Here is a 21,452-nt window from a genome sequence, read left to right as displayed (position 1 = left end):
CCTCGCGTACGTCTCGTCTAAGTTTGGAAGGGAAACGTGCATCAAGTTTCGATCGAGTTGGCCGAGGCCGAACCAAACGGCGGAAACGTCGTCACGGCATCATCGGGTCTGCTAGCCCCCGCGTGCGAGTTGCCCAGCCGGTGCTTGGAGCGAACGTGCTCGATCAGGCTCAGAGCAGGCGAGAGGACGATGTGGACCAGATCGGGGGCAGCTGTCCTGCTGGCTGACACGCGCGGTGACTCGCACTGGCCCCACGCAGATCGTACCATCGGCTCGAACGGACGGCCGCGATGCTCCTCGATTCAAACCCGCAAGGGCCGTGCGCCGGTGACACCTCGGCCCCACGCAGTCCCGGCACCACGTTTACTATTTTCATCGGGCCCACGTGACAGAGAGGGAAATCGGGGGGCAGGCGCGCGCACACTCGTCTTCTCTCCCCGATGGGGTCGCCGGGGTCTACAAATAGGCGGCCATTGCAGAGGAAATGGGTGGGAAGGAAGGAAAGAAGGCTGCAACCCCGCCCGGCCCCGGCCCCAGCTTGCCTCCTCCGCCTGCCGACGCCGGGTTTCGCACCCTGCGTCGCCGGTGGAGGCGGCATTGCCGTTGCACTACGGCACATCTCCGGCGCCACGCTTCGCCTCGCCTCCCCCACCCCGCCTCGACCTGGTACTCCGCTGCTGGTAAGGCTCCGCTCCGTTCCAATCCCTCAATCCCCTCACCTCGAAAGGTCCTCCACGGGTTGGTTGCTTGGGTTTGCTGGGTGCAGCCGTGCGGATATGTCAAATTTGACGCGTCCGTGTTTCTGTCTGTTGCTCTTGTTGATTCAACTCGGGGTGATTATGTGCGCCTGAAGGAAATGTTTCCATGTAGCTCTTGAATTTGATGCCGTACATGTTTTTTTTGGAAGAATGCGATTCTTCGCCAATTTGTTCATCTGCAGCAGCAGCAATGAGCACGTAGGGTGAATTTCTCTCTATCTCTGTAACATTTCTTTGGCCATCTCCTAGCACTTCTGTTTGAAGCGTTCTAATTACTTGCAGCTTTGTCGCATGGATGCAAATATGCAATCCCCTACAAAATTGTAGCGTCATTTCACTACTTTTGGTTGTTATTAACATGGCCCCAAACATGCATGATTTGTACCCGATTTTTATTTATGTGAATTTGGAGCTTGCTTCAACTTCTCTTCACGATTGCGGTGCGTGAAGCTTGCATACAGAGGAGATCAGGCAGCTTGATTGATTTCCTTAAGCAGAGCATGGCCATCGCATAAGCTTGTGGTATCATGTTCATCCATGTATGGCGTTTGTTTCCCTTTGCTATGGCCTATCGTCACATAATATTTGCCCCCAGCCTTTGGGGCTAGTTTCAAATGTCTGTTGGTCGATAGGATGCTTGCGTCAGCCTAATTCAGCTGGTCCAAATGGTCTGCTTTAATGACCCTCCCTTTTTTTTTGGTTTTCCTGAAAGTTGAAAACCCTCCCTTTTTGGCTATCTTGTTAAATGAAGGATACTGGGCATACCAAAGGCTATCATTCAGTGGTTAATGACCAGTCAAAATTTGGCCCATCCAGCATGCTAAATATAGCATAACAAACAGAGGCAAGCCAAATTGGGCCAACCTTGCTATTTCCTTTTGCTGATGCTTCACGTGCTAGCTATCGTATTCTTTCACAGACGAAATCTCAAGTTATGAAGCAACATTGTATGGGGTAATGCAGCTCTGTCCATTGTCTTCATGCACAGTTTTCTTTGCAAATTCTCTTGGCTTTGTTTGTGTGGGAACAACATGACATCTTCAGTTGATTTTTACGAGATGCTGTTTTACTTGTTGTGGCGTCCAAAATAGAACTTCTAGTCTTAGTTCATTCTTACATGATGTTGTTCATAATCACAAAACTGTGATCATGAACAAGTAGTTTCAAATATGACTCAAGAGGTGCCACCTTTTTTTCTGCCAAACCTAAGTATTGTTGAAATAGTTGTTGGTATAGCCACATCTTTTCCCTGTTGGTAAACATTATATCTTGAATTAGAAATCTGTGGATGTCTTATAAAAATTAAGACAGGGAATATATGACTCATCTCTGTACACCATGCCTTTGCACGCACGATATCTGATTATGTTTTAGTCCCCCTTTCAGGCAATGGAACCTAAGAAAACCCTATTTAAGGGAGTGATTGAGGATTTTAGAGGAAGAGCATCTTGCTACAAACAAGATTGGCACAATGGGTTCAGTTCTGGGTTCAGGTTTGCTGCACCTAACAAGTCAATGCTTATTTAAATCTACGACACTTACCAAAATTTTCCAGTTGTGTTGACTGTGTTGAATGCAACCTACTTACTGTCAGGATATTGGCACCTACTCTGTACATCTTCTTTGCATCTGCACTACCTGTTATCGCCTTTGGGGAGCAACTAAGTAAAGATACAGGTTTGTTTATTCTTCCTTGCACTGTCAAGAACTTTAGGTCAGTAGCATTTTTCCCATTTCTAAATACTGTCATGATATGCTACATCCTTTACTTTTATCTTTCCATGTGGCACTTGACAAAGATAAGGAGAATGTAGTCGTGGATCCTTGTTCTTAGGCACTGAAAAATGAAAATAAGTTTTTGTCGTGTTTCAGATGGTACGCTAACGACAGTTGAGACGTTGGCATCAACTGCTATATGTGGCATCATACATTCTGTACTGGGCGGACAACCACTGCTGATTGTGGGAGTTGCAGAACCAACAATTATAATGTACACATACCTGTACAGTTTTGCCAAAAATCAGCCAAACCTTGGAGAACGATTATTCCTGGCATGGGCTGGATGGTAAGGGATGATAAATAAATAAGAATTACTTCTTGTGATTGTCTTTCAGTTACGCCAAATGGTACCTCTATATTTATTTCATTGTTTTCCATTTTTATCCTCTGATAGGGTTTGCATCTGGACTGCGGTCATGTTGTTCCTCATGGCAATGTTTAATGCCGCAGCTGCTTTGAATAGATTTACAAGATTTGCGGGAGAATTGTTTGGAATGTTGATCACAATCCTGTTCATGCAAGAAGCTATCAAGGTATAAAATTTGCTAAATGTTACTGTGTACTGCTACCAATGTTTAGAGATATATGATATTTTAGGAGTTGGGTGGTCCATCTTTCTCGACTTTGGCCGCTAATATTTATGATCATACAAAACGAAACTGAATTGGGTCAGAGCCAGAGAGCCATAACCGAACTAGGATCAGCTACTGCTTCGGTTAGGCAAAAGCGAGCATTCAATTGCATCAGCAGCTGCTTTTACCTCAAAACTATTCATGTTAGTTATATGAAAATAGTATGATTGCATCTGTTACTTCAAAAAAAGATGTATCTGTTAGAAACATGAAAGCAGAAAAGTGCTCTCGAAATAATAAAATTACATGATAATTAATATATAACCATAAAAATAGATTGTCAGGTTTTTCTTATTGAAGATTGTGCCTTGTTCAAAGCACTATATATTTTGGAGTAAAGGGAGCATTCTGGTAGACGCTTACTCACTACGTGGCCTGTTTTCCGCAGGGAATGTTGAGTGAATTCAGTGTGCCTGAGGGTAAAGATCAGAGCCTACCCATATACCAATTCCAATGGGTATATATTAATGGTCTGCTTGGAGTTATCTTTTCAATGGGACTGCTCTATACTGCGTTAAAGAGCAGAAGTGCAAGGTCATCGCTCTACGGAGCTGGTTTGTCATATTTCTCCATGTAGTACATTTGATCAACCAATCTTCTCCACGTACAAACTATCAATGCTTCAGGTAAAACTTTCAGGATGGCTAAGGAACGTGATTGCTGACTATGGTGTTCCACTTATGGTGATACTGTGGACCGCGTTGTCATATTCGTTGCCCACCAAGATACCTTCAGGTGTTCCTAGGAGGCTGTTCACCCCACTTCCTTGGGAACCCAAGTCACTGCAACATTGGACGGTAGCCAAGGTAATAAGGAATTTTACTTGGATCCAGGATCAAACAGTAGATATGTCACAAATGTGAACTCATAATCCTGATGGGTGGTGATGAACATGCAGGAGTTATTTTCTGTCCCTCTAGCCTACATACTTTTGGCAATTGTGCCTGCTGTGATGGTTGCGGGGCTCTATTTCTTTGACCATAGTGTAGCCTCACAGATGGCTCAGCAGAAAGAGTTCAATTTGAAAAACCCATCAGCATACCATTACGACATTTTGGTCCTGAGCTTTTCGGTATGATCTATTATTCTCTCTTCTTCTGGCATTATGGATGTCAGTCCTAATAGAATTCTGAAGATCTTATCTGTGAATTCCAAGTGCTTACAGAAAATAGAAAAACTGTTATAAATTAGGCAACATGTGGAGAATTGTTTACTGTTCTCATGGTATAGAAATGCTACGCAGGTGCTGATTTGTGGCCTTCTTGGCATTCCTCCATCTAATGGAGTCCTTCCCCAGGCCCCCATGCACACGCGAAGTCTTGCTGTCCTCAGGAGGCAGGTTGGTAGTTTGTGGTCTTCTTGGCTTTTCAATGAGCTATTCAGTTTCACCTTGCTCATCTGCCGTCTCTCTTGGCTCAAATTAGGCGCTCCGCAAACAGATGGTCCGAACCGCCAAGGAAGGCATGATGAACAATGCTAGCAGCTCAGAAGTTTACGGCAAGATGCAAGAAGTTTTCATTAAAATGGACGACAAAGGCAACGTAAGTAGTCACTCGCCAAAATATGCATGTAAGAATCATATGATCTCAGCTTTGTTACTTAAAACTATATATCTTTAACGTCGCGCAGGAGGATTCTGCTCACAAAGAGCTCAAGGAATTGAAAGACGCCGTTATCACAGAGGGGGAAAAAATCACAGAGGGGAATGGGGCAGTGACTGCGCCTGAGGTATTTGACCCTGAAAAACATCTGGAAGCTTACTTGCCTGTACGGGTGAATGAGCAGAGAGTAAGCAATCTGCTTCAGTCCCTGCTGGTCGCGGGTTGCATTGGAGTTGTGCCGGTCATTCAGAAGATACCCACATCAGTCCTGTGGGGGTACTTTGGCTATATGTCCATCGACAGCCTGCCTGGGAACCAGTTCGGGGAGCGCTTACAACTTCTGTTCATCACCCCTCGGCGGCGCTACAAGTACGCTCTATTGGCGACTCTTGTGTCTGTTCATTTCTTTCCATCATATGCAACGCAGCCTTATGCATCTTGGTCTCATTCGGTTCATTCAGGAAAACCGGGAGTTGGGGTGAATATTCATCTGTTCTAATTTTGGACAGGGTTCTTGAAGGCGCCCATGCGTCCTTCTTGGAGTCGGTGCCTTTCAACCAGATATTGGCCTTCACCGTTTTCCAGCTGATTTATCTGTTGATCGTCTGGGGGATGACATGGATACCGGTGGCGGGAATCCTGTTCCCGCTCCTCTTCTTCTTCCTTGTCATCATCAGGGAGCATCTCCTCCCGAAATTCTTCGACACGCGCCACCTGTGGGAGCTGGATGCGTCCGAGTACGAAGAATGCGAGGGGGTGCACCGTGACCCATCGATACCAGAGGTATGGGCTTCTGTCACTCCCGGTTGCATTTACTGCATCTTTTAGTCTCATGTGCGGTTTAGCATGTCGCTGCTGCTAGGATTTCATTTGGTTCCCTTGCCCAGGGTGATGGCGAATCCATCACACGAGGCATAGAAGATCCCTCTGAATATACTGCCGAGGTGATGGAGGAATTCACGACTCACCGTGGAGAACTGAAGCACAGGGCTCCAAGCTTCCGTGACGAGCGGCTGATACGGGTACCGGCTCCGACCCCCACCCACGCGTTGGTTTTTTCGCCCTGTGAAATATACCTTGTGCCGAAACTTGACATTTCGTGTATTTTGTTTTGGCAGCTGAACTCTGTCCAGATGACGAGACAGTTCTCCCGGATCTCTTCTTTTGCTCCTACACGGCCCTGACTACGAAAGGAGATTGTTCAACAAAGACCTTTTACTGGCATGAATCTCCTGACGGAGGGTGCAAAAAATGCGGCAGCTCGTAAGTGAACGTACGGATGATTTTTTGGGGCCGAAGACACGTCGAGGAAACTGTGCAAGAGCAAGTGCCAGTCGCTGCGGGGGAGAAATGGGGAGTTTGTGTGGGTGCGCGAGTGTTGCTAGGTATGTGCTGTTGTGCATAAGAAAAAATAGGACGGGGTACGGCGAGGGAGCAATCTACTCCATAGTAAGTAGTATTATGTTTGTAGTACAGACGCAGCTCCTAGTTTTATGTAAGTGATTCAAACCGGCCGACCGGTCTCAGCTTCCGCCGGCTGCCTCGTGCACGATGAGAGTCCTCGCGTGGGGCCCGTGAACCGTCCATACCCTCTCCTATCTATTTCACGCGCAGCTATCCGCTCCATTCTTTTTCACGTGCTCAGGCTTCTCATTCGTGTCACATCTAAAACACGTCGTAGCCACACCCGCCTATGGCCGCTCGGTGCGAGAGGCACCCACCGCCGCCGTGGAGGGCCGCCGCTGATGTTGCGAAACGCCGCCACATGTGTTGCAAAGGGCCGGCCTCGGGCAGGTCCAAGTACTTCTGCGGAGCGGGGTGATGATGTGTCATCGGCTTCGCACACGATTGGTGTTGGTGCGGTTCTGTGCTTCTGCTATGGTTAGTGTTGCTGCGAGGTTGTCATGCTACGACAAAGTTGCACCCACGAGGCGACCATGGTGCTGGAACCAGCTACGACCAGTGGCGGAGACAGGCCTGGGGCAGCTAGGGCTATAGCCCCAGGTCTAGAAACAACTTCCTTTATAATTTCTTCATGCAAAGCATAGAAAATCATAAAAGTTTATCACTTAACATAGCACAGCCCCAGGCGTAGTCTGCATCTAGCTCCGCCACTGGCTACGACTAATGCTACGATCGCGGTTAGCGCGTGCTAGAACCGACGTTGACGAATGCTGGGACCACGGTCACCACGTCCTAGAACCGGCATCGATGGATGTTGCGACCCCGGTCAGCTCGTGCTGGAACTGACATAGGTGAATGTTGGTACCGCGGTAATCACATGCTCGAACCGGTATCGATCAATTTTGGGACTGCGAGCGACTGCGCCGCACCCAGTTGCTGCAAGATGCTGGGACCGCGCTAACCACATGCTGGAACCGACATCTATCAATGTTGGGACCACGGTAACCACATGTTGGAATCGCCGCCCGCACCGCACCCAACTGCTGCAAGATGCTAGGACAAGGGATCTCTGCTCCTGCAACCGGCAACGCTGCGCAATACTACCAGAGACAAGTAGTGTTGCAACGGGGGTGGTGGTGCTAGCCGTGTGTGGCGGTCGTAGCATGCTAATACGGCAACGATGTTGTCATCACTGGAGACGACAATTCGTGAAGCTTGGCTCAAACCTATATATGTCGATGGAGGGTTAAGTAGTATACCATCCAAGAAAGGATCAAGTGAACACGTGTAAAGGAGATGATTCATCTTTATGTATATGAAGTAGATGTGGCACGTGTCACTTGACAATGGAACTCTTGACATGGTGATGTCCGCAGGATGCTCCGCATCAAGCGGTGAATGCATTGTGCTCCTACAACGAGTTTTTGCGACGGAGGTGTTGCGACTTTTTTTCGTCGGGGGAAGGCGCGCGGGGAGACGTTGGGGGATTTTTTCCCCTAGTCGTTGGATGTGCATTGCGGGTGGTAAAGGACGGCCTAGTCAACGCAATCCTGGACGTACGCTTCGGTCCAATCCAACGACTCGTAGGGCCACCGACGAGGTGTCACACCCTACTCCTGCCTTGTGTTCTTGATTGTATGTTGAGAGATCTCCTGCTTACAAGGGTGCAACAAGCTCTAAGTGTTCTAATGGGGATCCATCCTCGTAGACGGTCTCCTTTGCGACTTATATAGCGCGGAGAAGATTACATCATTGGTCCAAACATGATGACAACAACTCGGTAGTGAGACAATGTTAGCTTGCATGTCACATAGGTGACCCATTAGGGATTGGGCGTGCAGAGAAGTCGTCTTTGGAAGTGGCATCTTCGTGACACACGTCAATGCTAGTCTACCTGCTCCTTGAGGCCTTCAACGATGCGTCCTAGACAACACACCCCTCGTGTCATCATTGCATCCCTACGATGTGAGCCATGCCAGGCAGCATGGGCTCCCTCGATACCCATCAGTCATCCTTGGGGTTGATGGGCCGTGCCAGTTGGTACCCATGCTCAGTGCCGATTGGTGCTCGGGAAGAAACCCCCGAATGCCACCCACCGCGCTCATCTAGATCCTAATCGTTGTGGCATCGAGACTGACTCTGCTTGGTGGCCTCGAGGATCCCGTTTCTCCCTCATCTTTAAGGCGTGGCCGGAATCAGTTGATAAATTATGTTGATTTTGGTTGAGGATGATGTCGTGAATTTCATAAATAGTTGTAACATTGTCATGGATGTCCTGTTGGTGATGATGTGTTGGCCTTGCAGATGTCTTTTAGCAATGAAAAATAAACACTGTAAAGGCATGAAAAAATCCAGAAAAATACAAACATCCATATGAAATCCAAGACTTAAACCAGGTGGACTTGTTTCACCGGACTGGGAATTCTATTACTCCTAATTAATTTGAATCGGAGGAAGTATATACCTTTCTACCTCGCATATCTCCAAGTGTTGACGCTTTTTTTACTATTATTTTTGCAAAACAAATGTGCACGCTACTTATTCGAACATCTCTCCCTACATGAATATATAGACATTAAAAAGATCAAGTTTTGTGGTAAGCAATCCAAACTATTTATAAGTTTTAAGAATATTATTTTCTTTGATATTTTATCTCATTTTTCAATGTAAGTCTAGACAATAAAGAGACAAGCAATACAGTTATACAGAGGCTACAATTAAGCTGTATGTGTGTGGAAGAGGTGATCAAAGGTAAAGCTCCAATGTTGATGGAACCAGTGATTGAGAAAACTCGGTCATCATCGCCATGTCTTCCTTGGCCGGCTCTTCCGCCAGGCTGGATAGCTCTCTCTGTTGATGGTTCTTATTGTATGGAAGATGGAGCTGCAGGATCAGGTATGGTTTTACGTGATGACAAGGGTGGTGTTATTTTTGCGGCTTACCGACGCATTTATTACTGCAATGAGGCGCTGGAAGCGCAGTTACATGCGATTATGGAAGGAGTAAGTCTCGCAATTCAACGGTCGAATCGACCAGTTCAGCTACAATCTGATTGTTTGGCAGCTTTATCAACACTGTCTAATGATTCACTGGACAGATCAACATATGGTCATCTCTTGGCAGAAATCAAAGGTTTACTGGAGAATAGAGTGTTTGTTCGTGTTAAAGTTTCTCGTGATCAAAACAAAGTTGCACATTGCTTAGCAAATTACGATAGATATGAGGATAACACTGCGTGCTGGCTTAACCAATTTCCTTTTTTTATTTCTGAACTTGTTGCACCCTATTTCCATCGCAAAAAAAAGTTATACAGAGGCGGCCAGAATCAAAGTAGTAAAAAACAAGCGAGAAAACGTGTATTACCTCTGTCCCAAAAAGCTTGTCTTAGATTTATCTAGATATGGATGTATCTAACACTAAAACATGTCTAGATAAATCCATGACTTTGTGATTTATTTGTATAGAAAGCGATGAATTTTGATGCTTCGTCAAACGAGGAGTATAGACCGACAGAGCTTGATAAAATGATTGAAGCCGAGTTCTTTAGTTTGTCACATTCAAACGAAGAAGTGGATATGATCATGCTATGACCATGCAAGAGGAAATGAACCGACAAGTGGAGCACATTCTCAGCTTTAAGGGCTCAACTAAAGAAAGAAAGAACGATCAACTGGGATGGGGTCTCTTAAGCACGACTACTGCACAGGGACTACTTTGCTCCGGACCTAACTTTCCCGGATAATCCATGGTTTCTCGTTGTTTTCGGATGCGCAAACCATTGGTTTTGCGCATTTTAGAGGGAGTGGAGGCACACGATGACTACTTCAACCTCACAAGGAATTGGTGCAACCAACTTTCTTTTTCTGCTAAGCAGAAATGCACGGCTGCTCTGAGGATGCTTGCACTTGGTACTGCCGCAGACAAGGTTAGAAAAAGCGGTAGGCGTAAGCGAGGCAGTTGGCCTTCGCCTAGTGCCTAGGCGGTGCTTAAGCGTCCTAGGCGTGGCCTAGGCGGTAATATAGTTTTTACAATCAGAATGTATTTGTGGTATTATATGTGTGTCAATATTAGTTTAAGTCACATTGATAATTTAACTACCAGCTACTGCCATTTGAATATGACATGTTTGGCATATCAGTGCAATATCACAAGATTTCTCACTCGGGTAGACAACTTCTTGCTAGCCCTGCCTAGACTTGCGCTTATGTCCTAGGTGAGGTGTTTGGCCATTGCCTAGCGCCTAAGCGTGCCTAAGCGTCTCCTAGGCACTGCCTTTTCCAACAGAGGCCGCAGATGCCATTGGTGAGATGGTCTGGATGTGGGAGAGCACATGACTGAAGACTGCTGTCAAGTTTGCCCGCACCATGGTGCAGGTATTTGGAGCAGAGTATTTTAAGATAACCAAATATGCAGGACACAGAAAAGTTGTGGGCTATTTGAGAGGCCACATGATGGTTTTTAGAAATGCTCAGATCAATTGATTGCATGCATTGGCAATGGGAGAACTACCACAAAAATTTGTGGGGAATGTATCAAGGTCACACTAAAGAAGTCCGAAGAAAATATGCCCTAGAGGCAATAATAAAGTTGTTATTTATATTTCCTTATATCATGATAATTTTTTATTATTCATGCTAGAATTGTATTAACCGAAAACTTAGTACATGTGTGAATACATAGACAAAATAGAGTGTCCCTAGTATGCCTCTACTTGACTAGCTCATTAATCAAAGATGGTTAAGTTTCCTGACCATGGACATGTGTTTGTCATTTGATGAATGAGATCACATCATTAGGAGAATGATGTGATGGACAAGACCCATCCGTTAGTTTAGCATAATGATTGTGTAGTTTAATTGCTATTGCTTTCTTCATGACTTATACATGTTCCTCTGACTATAAGATTATGAAACTCCCGAATACCAGAGGAACACCTTGTGTGCTATCAAACGTCACAGCGTAACTGGGTGATTATAAAGATTCTCTACAACTGTCTCCAAAGGTGTTTGTTGAGTTGGCATAGATCGAGATTATGATTTGTCACTCCGAGTATCGGAGAGGTATCTCTGGGCCCTCTCGGTAATGCTCATCACTATAAGCCTTGCAAGCAACGTGAATAATGAGTTAGTTGCAGGATGATGCATTACGGAACGAGTAAAGAGACTTGCCGGTGACGAGATTGAACTAGGTATGATGACACCGACGATCGAATCTCGGGCAAGTAACATACCGATGACAAAGGGAACAACGTAGGTTATCATGCGGTTTGACCAATAAAGATCTTCGTAGAATATGTAGGAACCAATATGAGAATCCAGGTTCCGCTATTGGTTATTGACCGGAGATGTGTCTCGGTCATGTCTACATAGTTCTCGAACCCGTAGGGTCCGCACGCTTAACGTTCGATGACGATTTGTATTATGAGTTATGTGATTTGATGAACCAAAGTTTGTTCGGAGTCCCAGATGAGATCACAGACATGACAAGGAGTCTCGAAATGGTCGAGAGGTAAAGATTCATATACTGGAAGGTTACATTCGGACACCGGAATGGTTCGGGTCGTATCGGATGAGTTTCGGAGTACCGGGGGTTACCGGAACCCGGCCATACATGGGCCTTAGTGGAGGAGAGAGGGACGGCCATGGAGGTGGCGCGCGCCCCCCTTGCCCAGTCCGAATTGGACAAGGGGTGGGGGCGGCGCCCCCCTTGCCCAGTCCGAATTGGACAAGGGGTGGGGGCGGCGCCCCCCTTTCCCTCTCCTACTTCTCCTCTCTTTCCCTCTTTGCTATTCCGAAAAAGGAAAAAAAGGAGAGGGGAATCCTACTTGGACTAGGGAGTCCTAGTAGGACTCCCCACACCTGGCGTTCCCCCCTTGGGCTGGCCACCTCTCCTCCCAGTCTTCTCTTAGCCGTGTGCGGTGCCCCCACTTCACATTTACACACCTCGGTCATATCGTCGTAGTGCTTAGGCGAAGCCCTGTGCGGGTAACTTCATCATCACCGTTGCCACGCCGTCGTGCTGATGGAACTCTCCCTCGGCCTCAACTGGATCAAGAGTTCGAGGGACGTCATCGAGCTGAATGTGTGCTGGTCGCGGAGGTGTTGTACGTTCGGTGCTTGGATCGGTTGGATCACGAAGATGTTCGACTACATCAACCGCGTTACTAAACGCTTTCGCTTTCGGTCTACGAGGATACGTGGACACACTCTCCCCGCTCATTGTCATGCATCTCCTAGATAGATCTTGCGTGATCGTAGGTAATTTTTTTAAAATATTGCGTTCCCCAATAGTGGCATCCGAGTCAGGTTTATGCGTAGATGTTATATGCACGAGTAGAACACAATGGGTTGTGGGCAATAATAGTCATACTGCTTACCAACAACGTCTTACTTTGATTCAGCGGTATTGTTGGATGAAGCGGCCCGGACAGACATTACATGACCGTGTTCATGAGACTGGTTCTACCGAAGTGCTTCGCACACATGTGGCTAGTGGTTGTCTATTTCTCCAACTTTAGTTGAATCGAGTTTGACTACGCCCGGTCCTTGTTGAAGGTTAAAACAACACACTTGACAAAAAATCATTGTGGTTTTGATGCGTAGGTAAGAACGGTTCTTGCTAGAAGTCCATAGCAGCCACTTAAAACTTGCAACAACAAAGTAGAGGACATCTAACTTATTTTTGCAGGGCATGTTGTGATGTGATATGGTCAAGACGTGATGAGATATAAATTGTTGTACGAGATGATCATGTTTTCTAACCGTTATCGGCAACTGGCAGGAGCCTTATGGTTGTCGCTTTATTGTATGAAATGCAATCACCATGTAATTGCTTTACTTTATCACTAAGCGTTAGCAATAGTCGTAGAAGCAATAGTTGGCGAGACAACAATGATGCTACGATGGAGATCAAGGTGTCAAGCCGGTGACGATGGTGATCATGACGGTGCTTTGGAGACGGAGATCAAAGGCACAAAATGATGATGGCCATATCATATCACTTATGTTGATTGCATGTGATGTTTATCTTTTATGCATCTTATTTTGCTTAGTACGGCGGTAGCATTATAAGATGATCTCTCACTAAATTTCAAGGTATAAGTGTTGTCCCTGAGTATGCACCGTTGCTATAGTTCGTCATGCCGAGACACCACGTGATGATCGGGTGTGATAAGCTCTACGTTCACATACAACAGGTGCAAGCCAGTTTTGCACATGAAGAATACTTAGGTTAAACTTGACGAGCCTAGCATATGCAGATATGGCCTCGGAATACTGAGACCGAAAGGTCAAACGTGAATCATATAGTAGATATGATCAACATAGTGATGTTCACCATTGAAAACTACTCCATCTCACGTGATGATCGGACATGGTTTAGTTGATATGGATCACGTGATCATTTAGATGACTAGAGGGGTGTCTATCTAAGTGGGAGTTCTTAAGTAATATGATTAATTGAACTTTATTTTATCATGAACTTAGTACCTCATAGTTTTTGCATATCTACGTTGTAGATCAATAGCTCACGTATAGCTCCCCTGTTTTATTTTTGATATGTTCCTAGAGAAAACTAAGTTGAAAGATGATAGTAGCAATAATGCGGACTAGGTCCGTGATCTGAGGATTATCCTCATTGTTGCACAGAAGAATTATGTCGTTGATGCACCGCTAGGTGACATACCTATTGCAGGAGCAGATACAAATGTTATGAACATTTGGCAAGCTTGATATGATGACTACTTGATAGTTTAGTGCACCATGCTTTAGGCTTAAAACAGGGACTTCAAAAACATTTTGAATGCCATGGAGCATCTGAGATGTTCCAAGAGTTGAAATTAGTATTTCAGACTCATGCCCGTGTCGAGAGGTATGAGACCTCTGACAATACTTTGCCTACAAGATGGAAGAGAATAGTTCAACCAGTGAGCATGTGCTCAGATTGTCTGGGTACTACAATCGCTTGAATCAAGTGGGAGTTAATCTTCCAGATAAGATAGTGATTGACAGAGTTCTCTAGTCACTATCACCAAGTTACTAGAACTTCGTGATGAACTATAATATGCAAGGGATGATGAAAACAATTCCCCGAGCTCTTCGTGATGCTGAAATCGGCGAAGGTAGAAATCAAGAAAAGCATAAAGTGTTGATGGTTAACAAGACCACTAGTTTCAAGAAAAAGGGCAAAGGGAAGAGGGGGAACTTCAAGAAGAATAGCAAGAAAGTTGCTACTCCAATGAAGAAGCCCAAAGCTAGACCCAAGCCTGAAACCGAGTGCTTCTACTACAAAGGAAATGGTCACTGGAAATGGAACTTCCCCAAATACTTGGCAGATAAGAAGGATGCCAAAGTGAACAAAAGTATATATGATATACATGTTATTGATGTGTACTTTACTAGTGTTCATAGTAGCCCCTGGGTATTTAATACTGGTTCAGTTGCTATGATTAGTAACTCAAAACAGGAGTTACAAAATGAACACAGACTAGTTGAGGGCGAGGTGACGATGTGTGTTGGAAGTGATTCCAAGGTTGATAAGATCACCATCGCACACTCCCTCTACCTTCGGGATTAGTGTTGAACTTAAATAAATGTTATTTGGTGTTTGCGTTGAGAATGAATATGATGGGATCATGTTTATTGCAATACAGTTATTCATTTAAGTCAGACAATAAGTGTTGTTCTGTTTACATGAATAAAACCTTCTATGGTCATACACCCAATATAAATGGTTTATTGAATCTCGATATTAGTGATATACATATTCATAATATTGAAGCTAAAAGATACAAGTTTAATAATGATAGTGCAACTTATTTGTGGCACTGCCGTTTAAGTCATATTGGTGTAAAGCGCATGAAGAAACTCCATGCTAATGGGCTTTTGGAATCACTTGATTATGAATCATTTGATGCTTGCGAACTATACCTCATGAGCAAAATGACTAAGACTCCGTTCTCCGAAACAATGGAGCGAGCAACTAACTTGTTGGAAATAATACATACTGATGTATGCGGTCCAATGAGTGTTGAGGCTCGCGGCGGGTATCGTTATTTTCTGACCTTCATAGATGATTTGAGCAGATATGGGTATATCTACTTAATGAAACATAAGTCTGAAACATTTGAAAAGTTCAAAGAATTTCAGAAGTGAAGTGGAAAATCATCGTAACAAGAAAATAAAGTTTCTATGATCTGATCGCGGAGGCGAATATTTGAGTTACGAGTTTGGTCTTCATTTGAAACAATGTGGAATAGTTTTGCAACTCACGCCACCTGGAACACCACAACATAATGGTGTGTCTGAACGTCGTAACTGTACTTTATTAGATATGGTGCGATCTATGATGTCTCTTACCGATTTACCACTATCATTTTGGGGGTATGCATTAGAGATAGCTGCATTCACGTTAGGTAGGGCACTATCTAAATCCTTTGAGACGACACCATATGAACTATGGTTTGGCTAGAAACCAAAGCTGTCGTTTCTTAAAGTTTGGGGCTGCGATGCTTATGTGAAAAAGTTTCAAACTGATAAGCTCGAACCCAAATCGGAGAAGTGCGTCTTCGTAGGATACCCAAAAGAAACTGTTGGGTACACCTTCTATCATTGATCCAAAAGCAAGATATTTGTTGCTAAGAATAGGATCCTTTCTAGAGAAGGAGTTTCTCTCGAAAGAAGTGAGTGGGAGGAAAGTAGAACTTGATGAGGTATTTATACCTTCTCCCGAATTGGAAAGTAGTTCATCATAGAAATCAGTTCCAGTGATTCCTACACCAATTAGTGAGGAAGCTAATGATAATGATCATGAAACTTCAGATCAAGTTACTACCGAACCTCGTAGGTCAACCAGAATATTGTCCGCACCAGAGTGGTACGGTAATCCTGTTCTAGAAGTCATGTTACTAGACCATGACGAACCTACGAACTATGAGGAAGCAATGATGAGCCCAGATTCCGCGAATGGCTTGAGGCCATGAAATCTGAGATGGGATCCATGTATGAGAACAAAGTATGGACTTTGATTGACTTGCCCGATGATCGGCGAGCCATTGAGAATAAATTGGTCTTCAAGAGTAAGACAGACGCTGATAGTAGTGTTACTATCTACAAAAGCTCGAATTATCGCAAAAGATTTTCGACAAGTTCAAGGTGTTGACTATGATAAGATTTTCTCACTCATAGCGATGTTTAAGTCTGTCCGAAACATGTTAGCAATTGCCACATTTTATGAAATTTGGCAAATGGATGTCAAAACTACATTCCTTAATGGATTTCTTAAAGAAGAGTTGTATATGATGCAACAAGAAGGTTTTGTCAATCCTAAAGGCGCTAACAAAGTGTGCAAGCTCCAGCGATCCATCTATGGACTGGTGCAAGCATCTCGGAGTTGGAATATACGCTTTGATGAGTTGATCAAAGCATATAGTTTTATACAGACTTACGATGAAACATGTATTTACAAGAAAGTGAGTGGGGGCACTACAACCTTTTTGATAAGTATATGTGAATGACATACTGATGATCGGAAATTGTCGTGGAATTGTCATGACAGATGTCCTAGTGAAAGGACTTAGTCGTAGGGCCATCACAACTAGGAAGCTTAAAGGGGTTAATCGGGACAAAGGACACGAGGGGTTTATACTGGTTCGGCCCCTTGCGGTGAAGATAAAAGCCTACAATCCAGTTGTTGTGTAATTGCTAGGGTTTCAATGACCAGGGAGCGAATCCGCTATGCCTGGCTCTCGATTTGTTGTTTTTCTGTCCTAAGCCGCTGCCGGGTCATCCCCTTATATACACGGGTTGACGCCCGGCGGCCTACAGAGTCCCGGCCGACTCATAAAACGTGTCCGACTCGGTGACTTCTTTTATATGCCTTTCTTTACAAGTCTTTCTTTACATACGGCGGTTTACAATATTGGGCCTTAAGCCGCCTCTGGGCTTAGGCCTTCTACAAGTCTTAATAGACTATCACCTTGAATATTACTAGGCTTCTTTTGTAACCCGCCGCTGGGTTTGACTGGGCCCCTCCTGGGTGGGTCATACGTGGTAGCTATATCCCCAACATTAGGCCCCAGGTTGACTTGAACTTTGTTCTTTGTCAATCTTCAACACTTAGACGCAATCCATCCTCCACTGTCTGAAAAACTCTGTAACCCGCCATGACGTCATCTTCTGAAAACATGAAAGCCTGCTATGACGTCAGATCTTTTATCTTTTAATGTCTTCTGAGAATCTAGGCGTCCGTTTAGCTGGATAATCATTATTTTGGTCTTCCTCAATTTTCGCACCTGCATGTTCACTTATCCCCTTATAAATAGGCTCGGCTTGGACCTTCCTCATTCTTCCCTTTCTTCGTCTTCTTCCTCGCGACCCGACTGCTGCTCGAGCTCCGCCGCCGTTGTAGAGCTCCTCATCTTCGTCGACCTTATCCGCTGCATCAACCTGAATCGGTTTAGAGAACGGCGGTGACTCTCCATAGAAGATCTGTAGCTGTAAGTGTTCATCTCCCCGCACCTCAGATCTGCATTAGGGTTTCTAAGTTTCTCTCTGTGTTCTTCATAGTTCCTCACAATTTCTTCATAGTTCCTCCACCGCAGCTTTTTCTGATCCAAAAAGAATACATACTCGTGCGGTAGTTGTTTGTGCCCATTCTTGATACCAGTAGATTCCTTTTTGTGGTATAAAGGCCTCCTTAAAACTTACGAACTCATTTGTGCTAGAATTTTAGGTCTAGAATATTTTCTTTTTTGAACGGCCATTTGATCCAGAATAATAGCGAGAAATTAGGAAACTTGTTTGTCTCAACACTTAGCCAATTCTGTCTCTGGCATCTCTCAACTATCTATAGTCATGGCGGTTTATCACGCCGGCTCATTTTTCCTTTATATGTCATTAGCCCTTATTTAAGCCGCCATGATTCATCTGTACCATGATCATGAACCTGTAACTTCATCAAATAAATTGAACCGGCAATTTACTTTCTTTTCAGCTTCCCCTTTTTCATCATGTTGTCAAAAGCACCAATAGTCTGCAACTGGGTCCCCTCCACAGTAACTGAGGATAACTTGAAAGAGTTTGTCACCATTGGATTTTTGCCAGAGAGAAACGATATGTCTTATCATGCTCCTGACCCGGACGAGGAACAACCTAATCCCAAAGACGGTGAAGTTATTGTCTTCACTGACCACATGAATCAGGGTTTTTCACCACCCGGCTCAAAGGTTTTCAGAGACGTTCTTCATTTTTTCAAACTTCACTCTCAAGACCTTGGACCCAATTCCATATCCAACATCTGCAATTTTCAAGTTCTCTGTGAGGTGTATCTACAAGAAGAGTGTAACACCCTCGATGCGACTATAGCTCCTACGTGTCGAGGCACGACTTAGAGGCATAATCGCATTGAAGGCATATGTCGCAAGTTAGGCAATCTTCACAACATCCCATGTAATATAAATAATAATAAAGGGGAGATGACATAGTTGGCTTACACTCACCACGTCAATCAAGTACATAAATAACATTACATCATCCAAACACTCATGGCCCGACTACGGCGCCAAAATAAAAGAGAACCCAACATGTGACACAGTCCCAATCACCCCCAACTGGGCACCACTACTGAGAGTCTTCGTCGAACTCCCACTTGAGCTCAAGTGCGTCTCCTGGAGTGGAATCATCAGGCCCTGCGTCTGGTGTAATAGTAATCTGTGAGCCACAGGGACTCAACAATCTCGCACCCTCGCGATCAAGACTATTTAAGCTTATAGGTAAGACAAGGTAAATATGTGGAGCTGCAGCAAGCGTCTAGCAAATATGGTGGCTAACTTATTCGCAAAAGAGAGCGAGAAGAGGAGGCAAAGCGCGAGCGAGAAACTAGAGAGCAACCTACGCAAACATTACTCCAACACCGTGTCCGCTTCCCGGACTCCGCCGAGAAGAGGCCATCACGGTAACACACTCGGTTGATTCATTTTAATTAAGTTAAGGTTCAAGTTATCTACAACCGGACATTAAAAAATTCCCATCTGCCCATAACCGCGGGCACGGCTTTCGAAAGTTCAAATCCCTGCAGGGGAGTCCCAACTTAGCCCATGACAAGCTCTCACGGTCAATGAAGGAATAGACCTCCTCCCAAGACATTCCGATCAGACTCGGTATCTCGGTTCTTCAAGACACTTCGACAGGTTAAAACAAGACCAGCAACACCGCCCGAATGTGCCGACAAATCCCGATAGGAGCTGCACATATCTCTTTCTCAGGGCACACTCAGATAGGTCAAGCTACGAGTAAAACCAACCCTCGAGTTTCCCCGAGGTGGCCCCGCAGGCTGCCCGGTTCGGACCAACACCCAGAGGGAGCACTGGCCCGGGGGGGGGTTTAAAATAAAGATGACCCTTGAGTCTGCAGAACCCAAGGAAAAGAAAAGGCTAGGTGGCAATTGGTAAAACCAAGGTTGGGCATTGCTGTAAAAGCTTTAATCAAGGCGAACTATCGAGGGGTTCCCATTATAACCCAACCGCGTAAGGAACACAAAATCTGGGAACATAACACCGATATGACGGAAACTAGGGTGGCAAGACTGGAACAAAACACTAGGCGAGAGGCTGAGCCTTCCACCCTTTACCAAGTATATAGATGCATTAAGATAACATAGCAATATAATGATATCCCAACAAGTAAATAAATGTTCCAACGAGGAACAGTAGGATCTAGAAGTAGATGTGTCTAGAGGGGGGTGATTAGACACTTAGTGCTAAAGTTGCAATTTTTAGGCCTTTTTGGTTTGAGTGGAGTTTTAGGCACAATTTCAACATATCAAGCAAGCATGCAAAGAGTATATGAGCAGCGGAATGTAAAGCATGCAACTTGCAAGAATGTAAGGGGAAGGGTTTGGAGAATTCAAACGCAATTGGAGACACGGATGTTTTTCCCGTGGTTCGGATAGGTGGTGCTATCCTACATCCACGTTGATGGAGACTTCAACCCACGAAGGGTAACGGTTGCGCGAGTCCATGGAGGGCTCCACCCACGAAGGGTAATGGTTGCGCGAGTCCACGGAGGGCTCCACCCACGAAGGGTCCACGAAGAAGCAACCACCCACGAAGGGTCCACGAAGAAGCAACCTTGTCTATCCCACCATGGCCATCGCCCACGAAGGACTTGCCTCACTAGCGGTAGATCTTCACGAAGTAGGCGATCTCCTTGCCCTTACAAACTCCTTGGTTCAACTCCACAATCTTGTCGGAGGCTCCCAAGTAACACCTAGCCAATCTAGGAGACACCACTCTCCAAGAAGTAACAAATGGTGTGTAGGTAATGAACTCCTTGCTCTTGTGCTTCAAATGATAGTCTCCCCAACACTCAACTCTCTCTCATAGATTTGGATTTTGTGAAAAGAAGATTTGAGTGGAAAGCAACTTGGGGAAGGCTAGAGATCAAGATTCGTATGGTAGGAATGGAATATCTTGGTCTCAACACATGAGTAGGTGGTTCTCTCTCAGAACATATGAGTTGGAATTGTGTATGTGTTCTGATGGCTCTCTCCACGAATGAAGAGGAGGTGGAGGGGTATATATAGCCTCCACACAAAATCCAACCGTTACACATAGTTTTCCAATCTCGGTGGGGCCGAATCAAAAAACTCGGTCGGACCGAAAAGGTAAACCTAGTGACCGTTAGAGATTTTCGGTGGGACTGACATGCAACTCGGTAGGACCGATATGGTTAGGGTTTGGGCATAACGTAATCTCGGTGAGACCGATTACACAAACTCGGTGAGACCGAGTTTGGTAATAAGCTAACCAGAGAGTTGGTCAGGTAAACTCGGTGGGACCGATTTTCTCTTTCGGTGACACCGAGAAGTTACAAAAAGGAAACAAATAGTTTACACTGCAATCTCGGTGGGACCGATTAGCTCTTTCGGTGAGACCGAAAAGTTACGAAAGGGAAACAGAGAGTTTGCAATCCCATCTCGGTGAGACCGAGATGCCTATCGGTAGAACCGAATTGCTAGGGTTTGGCAGTGGCTTATGACAAGTGAAACTCGATGGCGCCGGATAGAAAGAATCGGTAGGACCGAGTTTGGCTTAGGGTTTAGGTCATATGTGGATATGGGAAAGTAGTTGAGGGTTTTGGAGCATATCACTAAGCACATGAAGCAAGAGGCTCATTAAGCAACACCTCATCCCTCCTTGATAGTATTGGCTTTTCCTATGGACTCAATGTGATCTTGGATCACTAAAATGTAAAACGAAGAGTCTTGAGCTTGAAGCTTTA

General features: G+C 45.0%; 1 protein-coding gene across 4 annotated transcripts; it reads left to right on the top strand.

Annotated features, from left to right (window-relative positions):
• Positions 1-425: 425 nt before the first annotated feature.
• Positions 426-6,354, top strand: LOC123040455 (boron transporter 4). 4 transcript variants are annotated; one of them, XM_044463301.1, is made up of 14 exons: positions 426-680; positions 2,145-2,251; positions 2,353-2,435; positions 2,631-2,823; positions 2,932-3,070; positions 3,558-3,723; positions 3,809-3,975; positions 4,068-4,241; positions 4,413-4,508; positions 4,594-4,710; positions 4,799-5,139; positions 5,232-5,553; positions 5,658-5,792; positions 5,889-6,354. In XM_044463301.1, the coding sequence occupies exons 1-14, from the start codon at positions 441-443 to the stop codon at positions 5,952-5,954; spliced, it is 2,346 nt and encodes a 781-aa protein (XP_044319236.1). In that variant the 5' UTR covers positions 426-440; the 3' UTR covers positions 5,955-6,354. The 4 variants fall into 4 exon arrangements, with proteins under 4 accessions (XP_044319236.1, XP_044319242.1, XP_044319231.1 ...); XM_044463307.1 differs by having other exon boundaries at positions 2,133-2,251; positions 5,280-5,553; XM_044463296.1 differs by having other exon boundaries at positions 2,133-2,251.
• Positions 6,355-21,452: the final 15,098 nt, after the last annotated feature.

This window comes from Triticum aestivum, chromosome 1A (genome assembly GCF_018294505.1).
Source record: "Triticum aestivum cultivar Chinese Spring chromosome 1A, IWGSC CS RefSeq v2.1, whole genome shotgun sequence".
NCBI classification, from domain to species: domain Eukaryota; kingdom Viridiplantae; phylum Streptophyta; class Magnoliopsida; order Poales; family Poaceae; genus Triticum; species Triticum aestivum.
This window is presented reverse-complemented; position numbering and strand designations above follow the sequence as displayed.

Coding starts and splice junctions, on each gene's coding strand:
- LOC123040455 (XM_044463296.1), top strand. CDS start 441: ATGGGGTCGCCGGGGTCTACAAATAGGCGGCCATTGCAGAGGAAATGG. Junction 5,554..5,657: donor GTGACCCATCGATACCAGAG/GTATGGGCTTCT, acceptor TCCCTTGCCCAG/GGTGATGGCGAATCCATCAC. Junction 5,793..5,888: donor GTGACGAGCGGCTGATACGG/GTACCGGCTCCG, acceptor TTGTTTTGGCAG/CTGAACTCTGTCCAGATGAC.